Consider the following 12777-nt stretch of genomic DNA (forward strand, 5'->3'; position numbering starts at 1 on the left):
CACTCACAAGCCTAATTCCAGAACTCCATTGAGTTTCTCTGTTTACCATTTCGATGTTTTTTTCGTCAAAATTTCGCTTTTTTGGTTTTCACAGATTCGCTGTTGTATAGAGGATTCTAAAATTGAGGTTATTGGTCGTTCTGAATAATTTTAAGTACGGCAAAGTTGGGGTCCTAGCTCTCATGCAATCACTGTCAAACCAATTTTTCTTATTTGCCAAAACCTCCTTTTTGCCGATGTTTTTTGGGGTGCTGCATTCTTGATAATGCTCGTTAACATTTGCATGTCCAGATTATCATTCAAAGTTATTTGACTTTCGAGCTGCCTGTTTAGGTTTCTTTGGAATAGCTCTCTATAGCTGTCTTCACATTGAAGCTTTGGAAGAAGAGTAAGGGCAGGTTCAGTTGTTTCCATACGAGATTAATGTTGGTCCCTTTTGAATCGCACACCTCGTCCTTTGGTTTACGTTCGCAATGAATATGGCTTCTGTCTACTCTGCTTTAAAATTATTTTTCAATGCCTTCTTCCGTTAAAATCACCAATTAACATGAGATTTGCTGGTCCCAACACATTTATACGGTCTCGTAATTTATCACTATCACGCTGCCAATGGCTGCAGTTCAAGTAGATTGGAACAACGTAAATAGACTCTCTTCTATTTTGATTTCAAAAATCGGTATTGCTCAGTATTTTTAAAATTGATTGCAGCGTCTTTAAGTGCCTTTTTTGATTTGAATTGCTGAAACATTAAACTTCGCCTAGCAGACCGATTCTTCTCAGTTGGATGAAGTACTGTGTGAACATCCACTCACAATTTGTACAGCGGTTCTAGGTTCCATTGTGGTTGCACCTCTTGCATTTTGCAGTTTGACGTTTCTATCAGTGGCTGACATTGACACTTTATTTTTGTTGTTTATATTTTCAGATTGCAATTTATTCAATAATATTGTTAAAGCATGAGGAATCTCCCCCATGAAGTGTTTTATTACAGCCAAACTGTCTTTGTTGCTCCCATTCTTCAGCCTAAACAATTCATCCCATGTAAAAACAGCGTCTTCCACATACAGCCTATCGTCCCTTACACAAATTTTCATTCTAGGTTTTGACTCGTGGAATACCTTCATTATGGATACCATCTTACTTCTTTTTTGGCGGGCATTATGTGTTAAATCTTTGTTGATAGTTATTTTTGTTCCTTTAAGTTTCTTCGCGTTTCGTAAAACATTTAAAGCTGTTTCTCGGGACTTCAAATCTACAACAATTACTGCAGTGGGTGCGTTTTGGTGGTTTACTCTGTGCTCGGATTCAATGTCAGTGTTGTTTTCATTTCCGTCAAGTAGTCCAGCGCATACGGTTTTGGCTTTTTCAACTGAGTCGATGTGAAGATCAGTAGGCAAATGTACTACAACGTTGTCTTTTTTGAATAAGTCGATCACTTTGTGCCTCGAGTATCATATTCCGACTTTCTAAGAAGACAACTTTTGCAGATAACTCGCCTTGTTTTATTTTTAGGGCAGTTAAGTCGGTATAGAGCAATTGAAAGTCGGCTTTCGAAACAAGTTGTGAGACAAGTTTTAAATTTTATTCCGCTAGCATTTCCTTCATTTGGTCTACACTGTTTCCTGACATTTCCACTAGAACTTTAGATGGACCTCTTTTTGGATTATTAAAATGAACAGGGGAAGTTTTGTCACGTTCTCTTTTATTCATAAGTAGGGTTATATATTTGGGGGATTTCTAAATTCTGATTTTATGTTTTAAATGTTATGACTTAAAGATATTTCAATCCGCAGACGGAAATATTAAGTTTCACTTTTTGAAAATATCGACTTGTATAGAGCTTTTCTAAGGCGAACCACTTTGACAGATATCAAAATGTAAAAGTAAGGTTATTTTATTTGATATTAAAAAAGCATTTGATAGGCTTGCCATCGGCCCTCTTATCGAAAATGCGTCACTTTTGCTAAGACGAACCTTGCGTAAATGCTAATAGTATTGGATGGTCTTTAGGTAACTTATAAGTAAGGATATCGGACTTGATACTAAAAAAAAAAAAAAACATTTGACAGGGTTTGACATCGGATCTCTTATATGTCTCTCATAATAGTATTGGATAAATTTAAGTCTGAAATTCACAATATAAATGGTGGTGTGCCTTAGGGCTCTCTTTTGTCTCCAACACTTTTTCTCATTTTTATTAATGATCTCCTGTCTGGAACTTCTAATTTAAAACTTTGTTTCGTTGGCGATAGTACTCTTAGCTTTTTACGTGTATATTCATTTTAAGCATCACACAAGGAAAAGATATGTTAAACTCATTGAATTCCATTCTATGATGGGGAATTATATTTCAATTGGCATTTAATGTTTCGAAAACTTCTATCGTTAGAGCGAGGTATACCCCACTTTTCAGTAGCCATGGGTATCTTTTGCATATCATATTCTCAGTATGTGCACCAGCAACTATCACCTATCAATTTAAATGTTCTGCGTTCAATACTATCCAAGAGGATTAAGTAAGTTGCAGGAGCACCAGCCCAGATCGATTTAACGACACAGAATTGGGTTTTTGAAGCTTATGAACTTATCATAATTTATCGTTGCGGTTCCACATCCGAAGAAGAAGGATGTGAGTCTTCTGAAAACGAATATGAAAATCTAAGAGTACTATCTTCAGCGAATGGACTAGAAGTTGCAGACAGGAGATCATTAATAAAAATAAGAAAAAATGTTGGAGATAGAACAGAGCCCTGGGGCACACCAGCATTTATTTTGTGGTTTTCATACTTGAATCCACCCAATACTATTTGTATTGAACGAACCGAAAGGTAGTTACTAATACAATGAAGCAGAGATTCATGCAGACCGAAAGCACGCATTTTCGATAAAAGAGCTTCTCGCCAAACCCTATCAAATGCTTTTGAAATATCAAGTGCAATAATCTTACTTTCTCCAAAACGATGTAAAGATTTGTTCAATTGTTCGGTGAGATGAACCATGAGATCACCAGTGGACCTATTGCTGCGAAAGCCGTACTAACGGTCATTAAGAAGCTTCTTCAAGATATTTTTTGAGCTCATAATTATTCAGCGTTTCCATGACCTTGGAAAGAAGGGACGTAAGTGCAATCGGTCGGTAATTAGACGGTGAGAAAGATTCGCCTTTTGGGAATAGGCTGGACAAATGCGGTTTTCCATCCGCTCGGAAAGAGACCTGAAGTAGGACAGATGAAAAACCATACACAGTTGTTCTGCTAGCGTTAAAGAACACCTCTTCAGAACAATAGCGGGGATACCATCTGGAACAGCGGATTTATGCATGTTAACTTCTTTAAGGACTCTAGCTACAGTACGAGTGCGAAAAAAGATTGGTCCCATAAAATCACTAACTCGCTCAAGTACAGGTGGAGTCATAACACTCTCTGGCAACGTTGAATTGGCGGCAAACAGCCTAGAAAAAATATTAGCTTTCTCTAAAGCGCTAACGAAATTGAGGAGTTAGATGCTTCTTTAGAATTTAGATAGAATTCGGCAAAAAATCAAAGATCCTAGAAAACGTTTGAAAGGAAAAATTATAGGAACGTGAAAATATGATTTGTTGTAAAAAGTTGTATCTAAAGTCATTAACTGCCATATTTTATTCAATGGATCCCAAAAACTTCTAATTATTTTGACAGATTATATATAAACAATATGGAAACAGTTTCCGTGACGTAATGGTTAATTCGTAAGACTATCTTTCTAGAGGTCTAAGGTCCAATTCTAGCTTCTTGAGGAATTGAAAAATACTCCAAGAGCAATTATTTCCATGAAAGGTGATTTTTCAAATTTGTATTTGGCATACAAATCGTAGGTCCCCTCTATTCCTGCATCATTACTTGCAAACAAGAATGGTGGAGAGTTGTAAGGGATTAGGCCCTGGTTCTATAAAAGCTATTGCTCGAATTTTTAAAATTCTTGTTGGAAAATCCTTCAAAAATTTCACTGAGGTCGCATAATTAAGCCATTCCCAAATATTGCAGCATTACTGTTCCTCGGTTTAAATCAAAAATTTCAGAAATGCCTCCAAGACAAAACTTCTATTAATTCACTGAATGCGACCTTTCCTTTAAACAAAGCACTGAAATGATTCATCAAACCTGCACTTTTTGCGCAATCCACACCACCACCTCCAACCTGGCAGAGGTAAATAGATAGGCACGAGATATTAACGGAAAATGGTTACAAACAAACAAAATAACCATTAATTGCAAAACCGTCATTGCAGTGTAAAATGAAAATCATTCAAAGATCACCTATCTGTGCCATGTTGGGACCTAGATTTTTTTAATCACTCACCATCGGACCTCAAACCAACCGACACAAAGCTGACAGACAGACAGAGAAACGATAATCGAAAAATAAATGAACAGAGTCCCTCATATATAAAATCTACCAACTTAAGTTCCACCAAAGAAACACACAGTAGCCGAGACCGAGATAAATTTATTGCATTGTCCGGACGCTTTATTCATGTTCAGTGCTCGGTGCAATTATGGCCAATATACATAGAGATACATATATGTAGACTACAGGCGCAGGCGCAATCTCAAGCCCATAGAATAGCAGACTCAAGCTGCAAGGCGAAGGCGACCTTGTCTTCGATTCCAAACGCGTTCACGGGAGCGTAAAACCCATAAATTGTGCGGCATACTGTGTTGTGACTTGTGATCGGTTAAGGTAAGGTATAAGGTAAGGTATAGTAGATCTGCAGTTGGCTTGGAGTTTATGTATTGTACCTATAGTTTCCGACGCAACACGTCGTTCACATTTCCTACCATAAAACAATTTGTCTTAAGAATGCCTTTGCTATCTGCCAGAAGCAAAAAGCCAAAAGCCAGAAGCCCAAGTACGAGTACCTTTTTGTCTATAAAAAAGTACTCAACGTTGCCGTTTTGGTTGTCGTTGTTGCTGTCGCTGTCGTAGACATGAAGTTCCATGCCACTTTTGCTGAATAAGACCAAGAAGTGCAACACCATCAACAGCAACAACAACAATGACGATAAGCACTCTATATATATTTTAAAGGCACAGCCAACAACAATAACAAGAAACACAACAAGGCCTTTCACTTTAAGTCGCGTGCGACTTGCTATAGCAATTATGTCACTCTTGAGCGTTTTTTTTTTGTTTTGTGTCTCTGAAGTTTTTGTTCTTTTTGTATTATTGTTGTTGTTGTTTTGTTTAAAACACATATTGTTGAACCTACTTGAACTAATTGATTACTTTAATTATGCTGACCTGGATTTTAATCGAAGTGTTTGTTAATTTATGTTTATCTTTTTTAATTCCACAGCCGGGACATGCTGGACGGAGCGCATGGATAATGGAAAGTGTCAAAGCGCGTACTCGAAGAACATGACAAAGGCCCAATGCTGTGGCAAGAATCAAATGTACTCTTACACCGAAAAGAATCTATCCAATGTTGAGTACTTTTTTGCATTGGCACTAGGTGGCGGAACTGAGTGTGTACCATGCTTGGGTAAGTTCATTTTTTAATTGTGTTTATTAAAAAATGTAAAGAAACTTAACACAACTACAATCTAAAAATAACATGAAGTCTTGTTAAAATAAATAAAATTGGAATATATGCGCTCTAGAAAGTAATGAAAGTTGGGGCCAGCAAAAGCTATTATTGGTTTTAATCATTGAAACACATCATTGAAAATTTTTTTACAAGATAGTTAAAGATTTTATTGAAAATTTCTGACATTTGATAAATATTTTTACGATTGGAATCAAGCATTTAGGCACCAGTTAAAGCTATCATTGAAATCGATCCGGAAAAATGTTTGAAACGATATTTGACGGTCTTTCCCTTTGGTTGGAAATGAAAATTATATACTGGTTGATCGGAAATCTCACAAAGATTTTTTTAAGAATAAGAAGTGTAATTGTGCATTTATTTTTTTTATTTTTCGGACGGAAATTCATTTTTCTCAACAGCTGATACTTTAATGTTTAAAAGTAATACAAATCGTTCCACTGATTTGTGTTCCAATTTCACACAATTCCAATGACAGACTCACCAAAAAAACTATACTTATCTTCCTTGGTTTAAGATAATCGATCCTGCCTCTTCCTTATTAACAAGGCCTTCCTCACAATTTTGTTTGTTTTTTTCCAAATTTTAATTTAGATATCATCCAACACAAAACTAACACGATAATTTAAAAATTCTTCACCAATTTTACTTTTTTTTCGACTTGATGTCGCTTATCAGTTTTTGCCACAATATTGTCTCTGCACCAATTCCTTTTTCAATTTTATGAGGTTTAAATTTTTCGTGAATAAGCAAATCATTCACTATTGCTTCCTTTATCGAAGCCCCAATCTAGACAGAGTGTCAACTTCTCGTGAATTTGATGCTTTGTCTGATTCCATCCAAAGAATTGTTTCGTCCTATCCTCTCACTGAAATCGTTGTTACGGGCGATTTCAATGTACACAATTCTTCATGGCTTCAACATTCGGGCCAGTCAACGCCAGAAGAAGTGTGTGCTGAGATCTTCGCTGAGTTAAACCACCTAACTCAGCTGGTCAACGAGCAGACTCGAATATCGGACGTGGTAGGTCGAACAGAAAACACTCTTGACTTGTTTCTTACTTCTGACCCTAATAAGTACACTATTAGTGATCTATCTCCTCTAGGCACATCTGACCATTGTGTCATTTCAGCAAATTTATCGTGTGAAAACTCTCCAGTTAAAGAAAGAGCTCCTAAGAGAACTGTTTGCCAATACGAGAAAGCCAACTGGGACGGTCTAACTGGTCACTATGCTTCCTCGATAGTGACGTTGACGCCAGCGCTGATATGATCACAAGTTTTTTTATCCCGAATAGGGTTAAAAGCATCAGACCTAAGGAAAACGCATGGTTTGATGCGAGCTCTAAATAGGTTATTAGGGCCAAGAAGTAAGCCTGCAACGCCCATATTCCAAATTTTTACATGACCAAAAATTACGGCAAAAAATACTGCAATATCCCAAAGGCAGTAAAAATGCTTGGTCAATTGTAAAAAATATGAGGAATTCTTCCTCTTCCTCGATTCTTACGCTCGTTGTGAATGACACTCCATTTGTTAGCTCTTTAGAGAAAGCAAATCTCTTTGCTAGGCAGTTCGCCGCCAATTCAACGCTGCCAGTGAGTGTTATGACTCCGCCTGTACTTAAGCGAGTTAATGATTCTATGGAGCAAATCTTTTTTCGCACTCGTACTGTAGCGAGAGTCCTAAAAGATCTTAACATATATAAATCTGCTGGTCCAGATGGTATCCCCGCTATTGTTCTGAAGAGGTGTTCTTCATCGCTGGCAAAACCGCTGCGTAAGCTTTTTCATCTGTCCTACTCCTCAGATCGCGTTCCGAGCGGATGGAAAACTGCATTTGTCTACCCTATTCCCAAGAAAGGCGAATCTTCCTCAACCTCTAATTACCGACCGATTGCACTTACGTCCCTCCTTTCCATGGTCATGGAAACGCTGATTAATTATCAGCTGAAGCAATATCTCGAATATTATTAATGACCGACAAAACGACTTTCGTAGCAATAGGCCCACTGGTGATCTCATGGTTCATCTCACCGAACAATGGAACGAATCTTTACATCGTTTTGGAGAAAGGAAGATTATTGCACTATAGATATTTCAAAAGCATTTGATAGGGTTTGGCATCAGGCTCTCTTATCGAAAATGCGTGTTTTCGGTTTTCATGAATCCCTTCTTCATTGGATAAGTAATTACCTTTCGAAACGTTCAATAGAAGTTGTATTGGATGGATTAAAGTCTGAAAACCACAAAATAAATGCTGGTGTGCCCCAGGGCTCTGTTTTATCTCCAACACTCTTTCTCATTTTTATTAATGATCTCCTGTCTGCAACATCTAATCCAATACATTGTTTCGCTGACGATAGTACTCTTAGCTTTTCATAATCGTTTTCAGATTCACATCCCTCCTCTTCGGATGTGGAAATGCAACGTCAAAATATGATAAGCTCATTAAATTCCGACCTAAACAGCGTTGTACAATGGGGAATAAGAAACCGCGTGGAATTCAATGCTTCGACAACGCAATGCGGTCTTGTATCGTTAAAGCGAAGTATACCCCCTTGCCATTATCCATAAATGGCACTTGCATCGAGGAAACTGAACATCTCGATATTCTCGGTGTGTGTATCACCAACCACCTTTTGTGGAACGATCAAATACGCGAAGTCGCCAAAAATGCCGCAAGATGTTTGGGTTTTTTAAGGCTATGCAAGAAGTTTTTCCCCCCATCTGATCTGGCTGTTATATACAAGACTTACATACGTCCAAAGCTAGAGTATAACTCCCATCTCTGGGCTGGTGCTCCTGCAACTTACTTAAGCCTATTGGATAGTATTAAACGTAGAGCATTTAGATTGATTGGTGATATTACCATCATAAGATCATTTACGTCACTTGAACATCGTCGAAATGTTTCTTGTCTCACCCTCTTTTACCGTTATTTAAATGGTTTATGCTCTAGAGAAATAGCAAGCTGCATTCCTCTCCTTAAACAGTTCAACCATAATACTTGCGCTTCTAGGAATGCTCATCAATACACCCTCGAGCCCAACTTCGGTCGTACTGTCAAGTACAAAATTCGTTCTTTAGCCGTGCTATGCGAATGTGGAATGCCTTGCCACACTCTGTCTTTCCCAGCAATTGCAATATTCAGGAATTCAAAACCAATGTGCCCCGACACCTCCTTTCAACCCCTCTCTCCCTTTCCTAGTGCTCACACTGTGTCTACATAATAAGGGTACTAATCCCTTTGAGTGTGCGCTTATTATTTAAAAAAAAAAAAACTCTTCTTAGCTTCTCCAAAAAAAGTGACATATTCATGGCGAACTTCCCTAATCCAAGAGGCCACGACAAGTATGCCATCCTACTCTGACCTTTTATTATGATCTAGTTTTCTCTTTCGGTCTAACTGCGACGCCCGCCTTTTTTCGCTGGGGTGCATGCCGATTTCAAAAACCAGTCAAACATTTGTGGTCTCTTTCACATTGGTGATTTAAACACCAACCTTTGGCTTAATGGACGAGTTCAGTTCTTATCCGTCCAATCCAATTGGTCTAAAAAGTAAACGAAAAGTTTTTGAGAGTTCGCGAATAAAGTCCTCCAGCCCAAACCGGCCCAGGTTAATAACTTGAGGAAAGCGTTCAGGAAATTAGGAACCTCGGCATTTTCAACCAAGATTGAGAAGCAGAATCCTATAGCTCGCAATTCAATTAAGACTGTACAAGTGTACACCCTTAAACTTCACTGCAGACAATTTTAGGGGAAGGGAAAAACACATCGCAATGTTTGTTTTCTATTATGAAAACCAATGATAGATATAACTGGCACCTTAAGGTTAGAGTTGATCTTTGAAAGTTCAACTGACAGATATGCATACAAAGAAAATGGAACGCTTTCAGTGAAACGTCTATGAGAAATCAACAATCAGATATTCATTGAAACTAATTTCATCATTGAACAATTAAATATGCAATGTTCTGATGTATTTTTTTAGAAAAAAACTACAGCTCATCAACTTCTTCTTTAAAATCTTCAAATAAAATATTCAATGATTAAAAACCCTTGATACCTGTAACAGGCGCCTTAGTTACGAAAAAACTCATATTTTGCACACGTAATACAAAAACATTTCGGAGTTATTTTCATTGGTTGGACGTCGACTTTTCAAGAAATTATAGCTATTCGTTATAGTGATCCAATTGGTTATCTTCTTGTCTACTAAGATCTGTCAGAGTACGCTCTGATGCAGTTGTAATTTCTTCTCCTGTCAAAATTACTATTATACATAAAAAGACTCGAAATAACTTGAGTGTTCCACCATGGTTTGATTCTCACGTTCAAAACTTAAAAAACAAAAGGAACAAAGCTTGGATAAAGTTTAATCAAACAGGAACTGCCTTCGTACCTAGCTGTACAGCCTGAGTTGAGAAAAAAATTCCTTGCGACGGTATTTCCAAAGCCTCCATTTCAAAATTATGACAGAGATATCACGTTGTAACTTAAGTTCTATTTTTATCAATCTATTGGAAATTGTGCCCTTATTGAATTAGCAGAAGCGTCGGAAATTACACGAAGATTTGCAGTGGGACTTTGTTTCCGTATAACTGCCTGGTGTAGAAGATTATACTTTTGACATGGGGTGCCTGTTCTTGTGTTCGTGTCTTCAAGATTGATATTTATGTTATCTGTGTGCTGTGTGCACAATTTTCAACTCTTCATTCTTCAAACAATATTTAAGTTTGGGAAGCTCTTCGGAATACTTCTATCCTGTTATATTTGAAGAGTTTTTTGGTATAGAGATTTTCCATTTCTTCAAACAAAATCTACAATACTCCAAAGTCGCCGATTTTCCTTCTAAGGATATTTATTATTCTTTTTAATCGGTTTATATGAAGGTCTCTGATTTCTGCCGCAATCTTTTCTAAAGCCATTTTGATTTTGTTTCAACCCAAGGAACTTTTATATATTTTCGTTGGAAGTATTTTTGTGTTGGTCGCCAGGTTGACCTAGCTGTGCCTCGACTCACAACTCATTGATCAACGTATGTTATTTTTATTCTTAGAGTTTTTTTTCGCAAAAGTTGCTTAGCCACGTTTACGCTTGTCAGTATTTAGTTCTGACAACACTGTTTTAATTAATGATTATTTCGTTTCTTAGTCTTTTACCACTGGTGGGGGAAAACTTAAGAACAATCGAAAATCATTTTGTATTGTTAAGAATTTTCTAAGTCTTATTTTTATGTTGGCTGAGCTCAATTACTGTGCACAAAATACCAACCCTGCTTAGTTTGTGACCAAGGCTTTTTATTTTAGTTTGAATTTCTATACCTTCTTGGTAAACTCAAAATACAAACTATTTTTTCTTATTGGTTCAATTACTAACTATTAATCCAGCTCGAAGGACCAATGAAAATATTATTGGAAAGAAATAAAAAACACGTTTCAATACTTGTGAATGTTTATTCCAACTCAACTCAGGGCCAGAGATGTTAACAAGAATTCCGTCTATGTGTGCCCTTATAGTGTCGTAAAATAATGTCCTCATCTCCTCCATGGTACAGTGCGATTCATATTTATAACCCACTTTAAAAATCATGAATTTTTGTGTCGTTTATACAAAATTAAAAAAAAATGATAGGCAATAAAAGTTATGGTCAAGGCAGTTAATTGAAACAATAAAATAATATCAAAAACGAAACAAGTGTATTTTTATTCCTAAGTAATACGAAAATAACAAAATTTATTCATGGTTATCTGCCAAAAAAAGTTCCAAACTGCGTCGAAGAACTTGAATATAATCTCTACTGTTCATTTTCGATGAAGTGAATTGCATTTCTGGACACCCCTTTGATGAGAAAGCACCCCACATCATCACCGAACCGCCACCAAAATTCCTCTTATGGAAATATTTTGGTGCCTTCGGTAAGTCAAGCCAATAAGAGTGCACACAATCAGGACCATCTAAATTCCATTTTTTCTCATCAGAAAATATAACCTTTAAACATCATATGTAGGTAAATAAAGATTCAATAACAACTTTTAGTTCAAATACATATAAAGATGTCCAATTAGTGTCCATATTATTCTTGGTGAACTGCAGCCTAGCGACCTTGTGACGCTGTAAAAGACGTGATGCCCTATTCATTTTAGACCGACACAAGTTTGGGTTTCGCTGAATAACTCTCCAAACCGTTGTTTTTGACACTCTTACGCAACTTACTGACTTCTGATTGTGTCACAATACCATAACTTTCTGGATTTTTTGAAAAATTAGCAATAACCCGACGACTTCTGCTAATTCCCGAATTTGCTCTGGTGCACAAATTCTTTTCATTTAGAGCCAAAATTTTACCTTTTTTACGATGGATTTCTTCCTACCTAAAAAGCCGCGTTTATAGTTTTCACTCTCTTTAACTCTTATTTGCTAACCCGGTGTACCACAAGGTTGCCACTTAGGTCCTCTGCTTTTTATCATCATCATTAATCATATAGAGTTGATTTCTAATTATTCCCATACCTCACTGTACGATGATGACACATGATAATGATGTCAATGCATAGTTCTTACCTTATTCAACAAGGTATCGACAGTTTCTTAGGCTGGTGTTAAAAAACAGCTCAATTACTTTCTCGGAAGCGAGTAAGAACTTTACACTATCAATACTTTCTTTTTAACCCAAACCATTCCCTCTATTGAGGTTGTTCGCGACCGAGAACTAAACTTCCGTGATCATATAGATGATATTACATTAAAAGCCAACTTATCGCTCAGGTTTTTTAAACATTGGTCAAATGAATTTTTCAACCGCTACGCTTTAATTCAAGGTGGTATGAAAAGATTAAACCCCCTTCCAGAAGAACGCCCAGAGAGCAAATCAAATATCTGCGTTTTATATTCAATTCTTTAAGAGTTCTGAGGGGAGAGAAGGTTTTACTTCAGTATTCAAGGATTGGTCTAACAAAGAGAGTGCATAGGGATTAAGTGACATACGGGTTCGAGAATTCTTTAGGACTATGTTTGATAAAACGGCCTTTCAAAATGCACTCGAAATCTTAAATCCTAGGCATCTAATAGAATAAACTGAATTAATGTCAATGTTAAGAATTCCGCAACATAAAGTTCTAAGCATTTTTTCGCGGAAATGAGTCAAGATCACTTTGGAGTAAGATAGAATCAGATGAAGTAGAAATAACCTT

The 12777-nt window shown here is 36.9% G+C and overlaps 1 protein-coding gene across 1 annotated transcript in view; it reads left to right on the forward strand.

Moving 5' to 3' along the window:
• Nucleotides 1-12777, forward strand: part of LOC129952469 (uncharacterized) — a 181671-nt gene that overhangs the window by 81924 nt on the left and 86970 nt on the right. Inside the window, exon 3 of the mRNA XM_056065061.1 lies at nucleotides 5335-5520. Within this exon, the coding sequence (XP_055921036.1) occupies nucleotides 5335-5520 (186 nt within the window). The remainder of the gene's footprint in view (nucleotides 1-5334; nucleotides 5521-12777) is intronic.

The sequence above is a fragment of the Eupeodes corollae genome, chromosome 3, assembly GCF_945859685.1.
Source record: "Eupeodes corollae chromosome 3, idEupCoro1.1, whole genome shotgun sequence".
In the NCBI taxonomy this organism is placed as follows: Eukaryota; Metazoa; Arthropoda; class Insecta; order Diptera; family Syrphidae; genus Eupeodes; species Eupeodes corollae.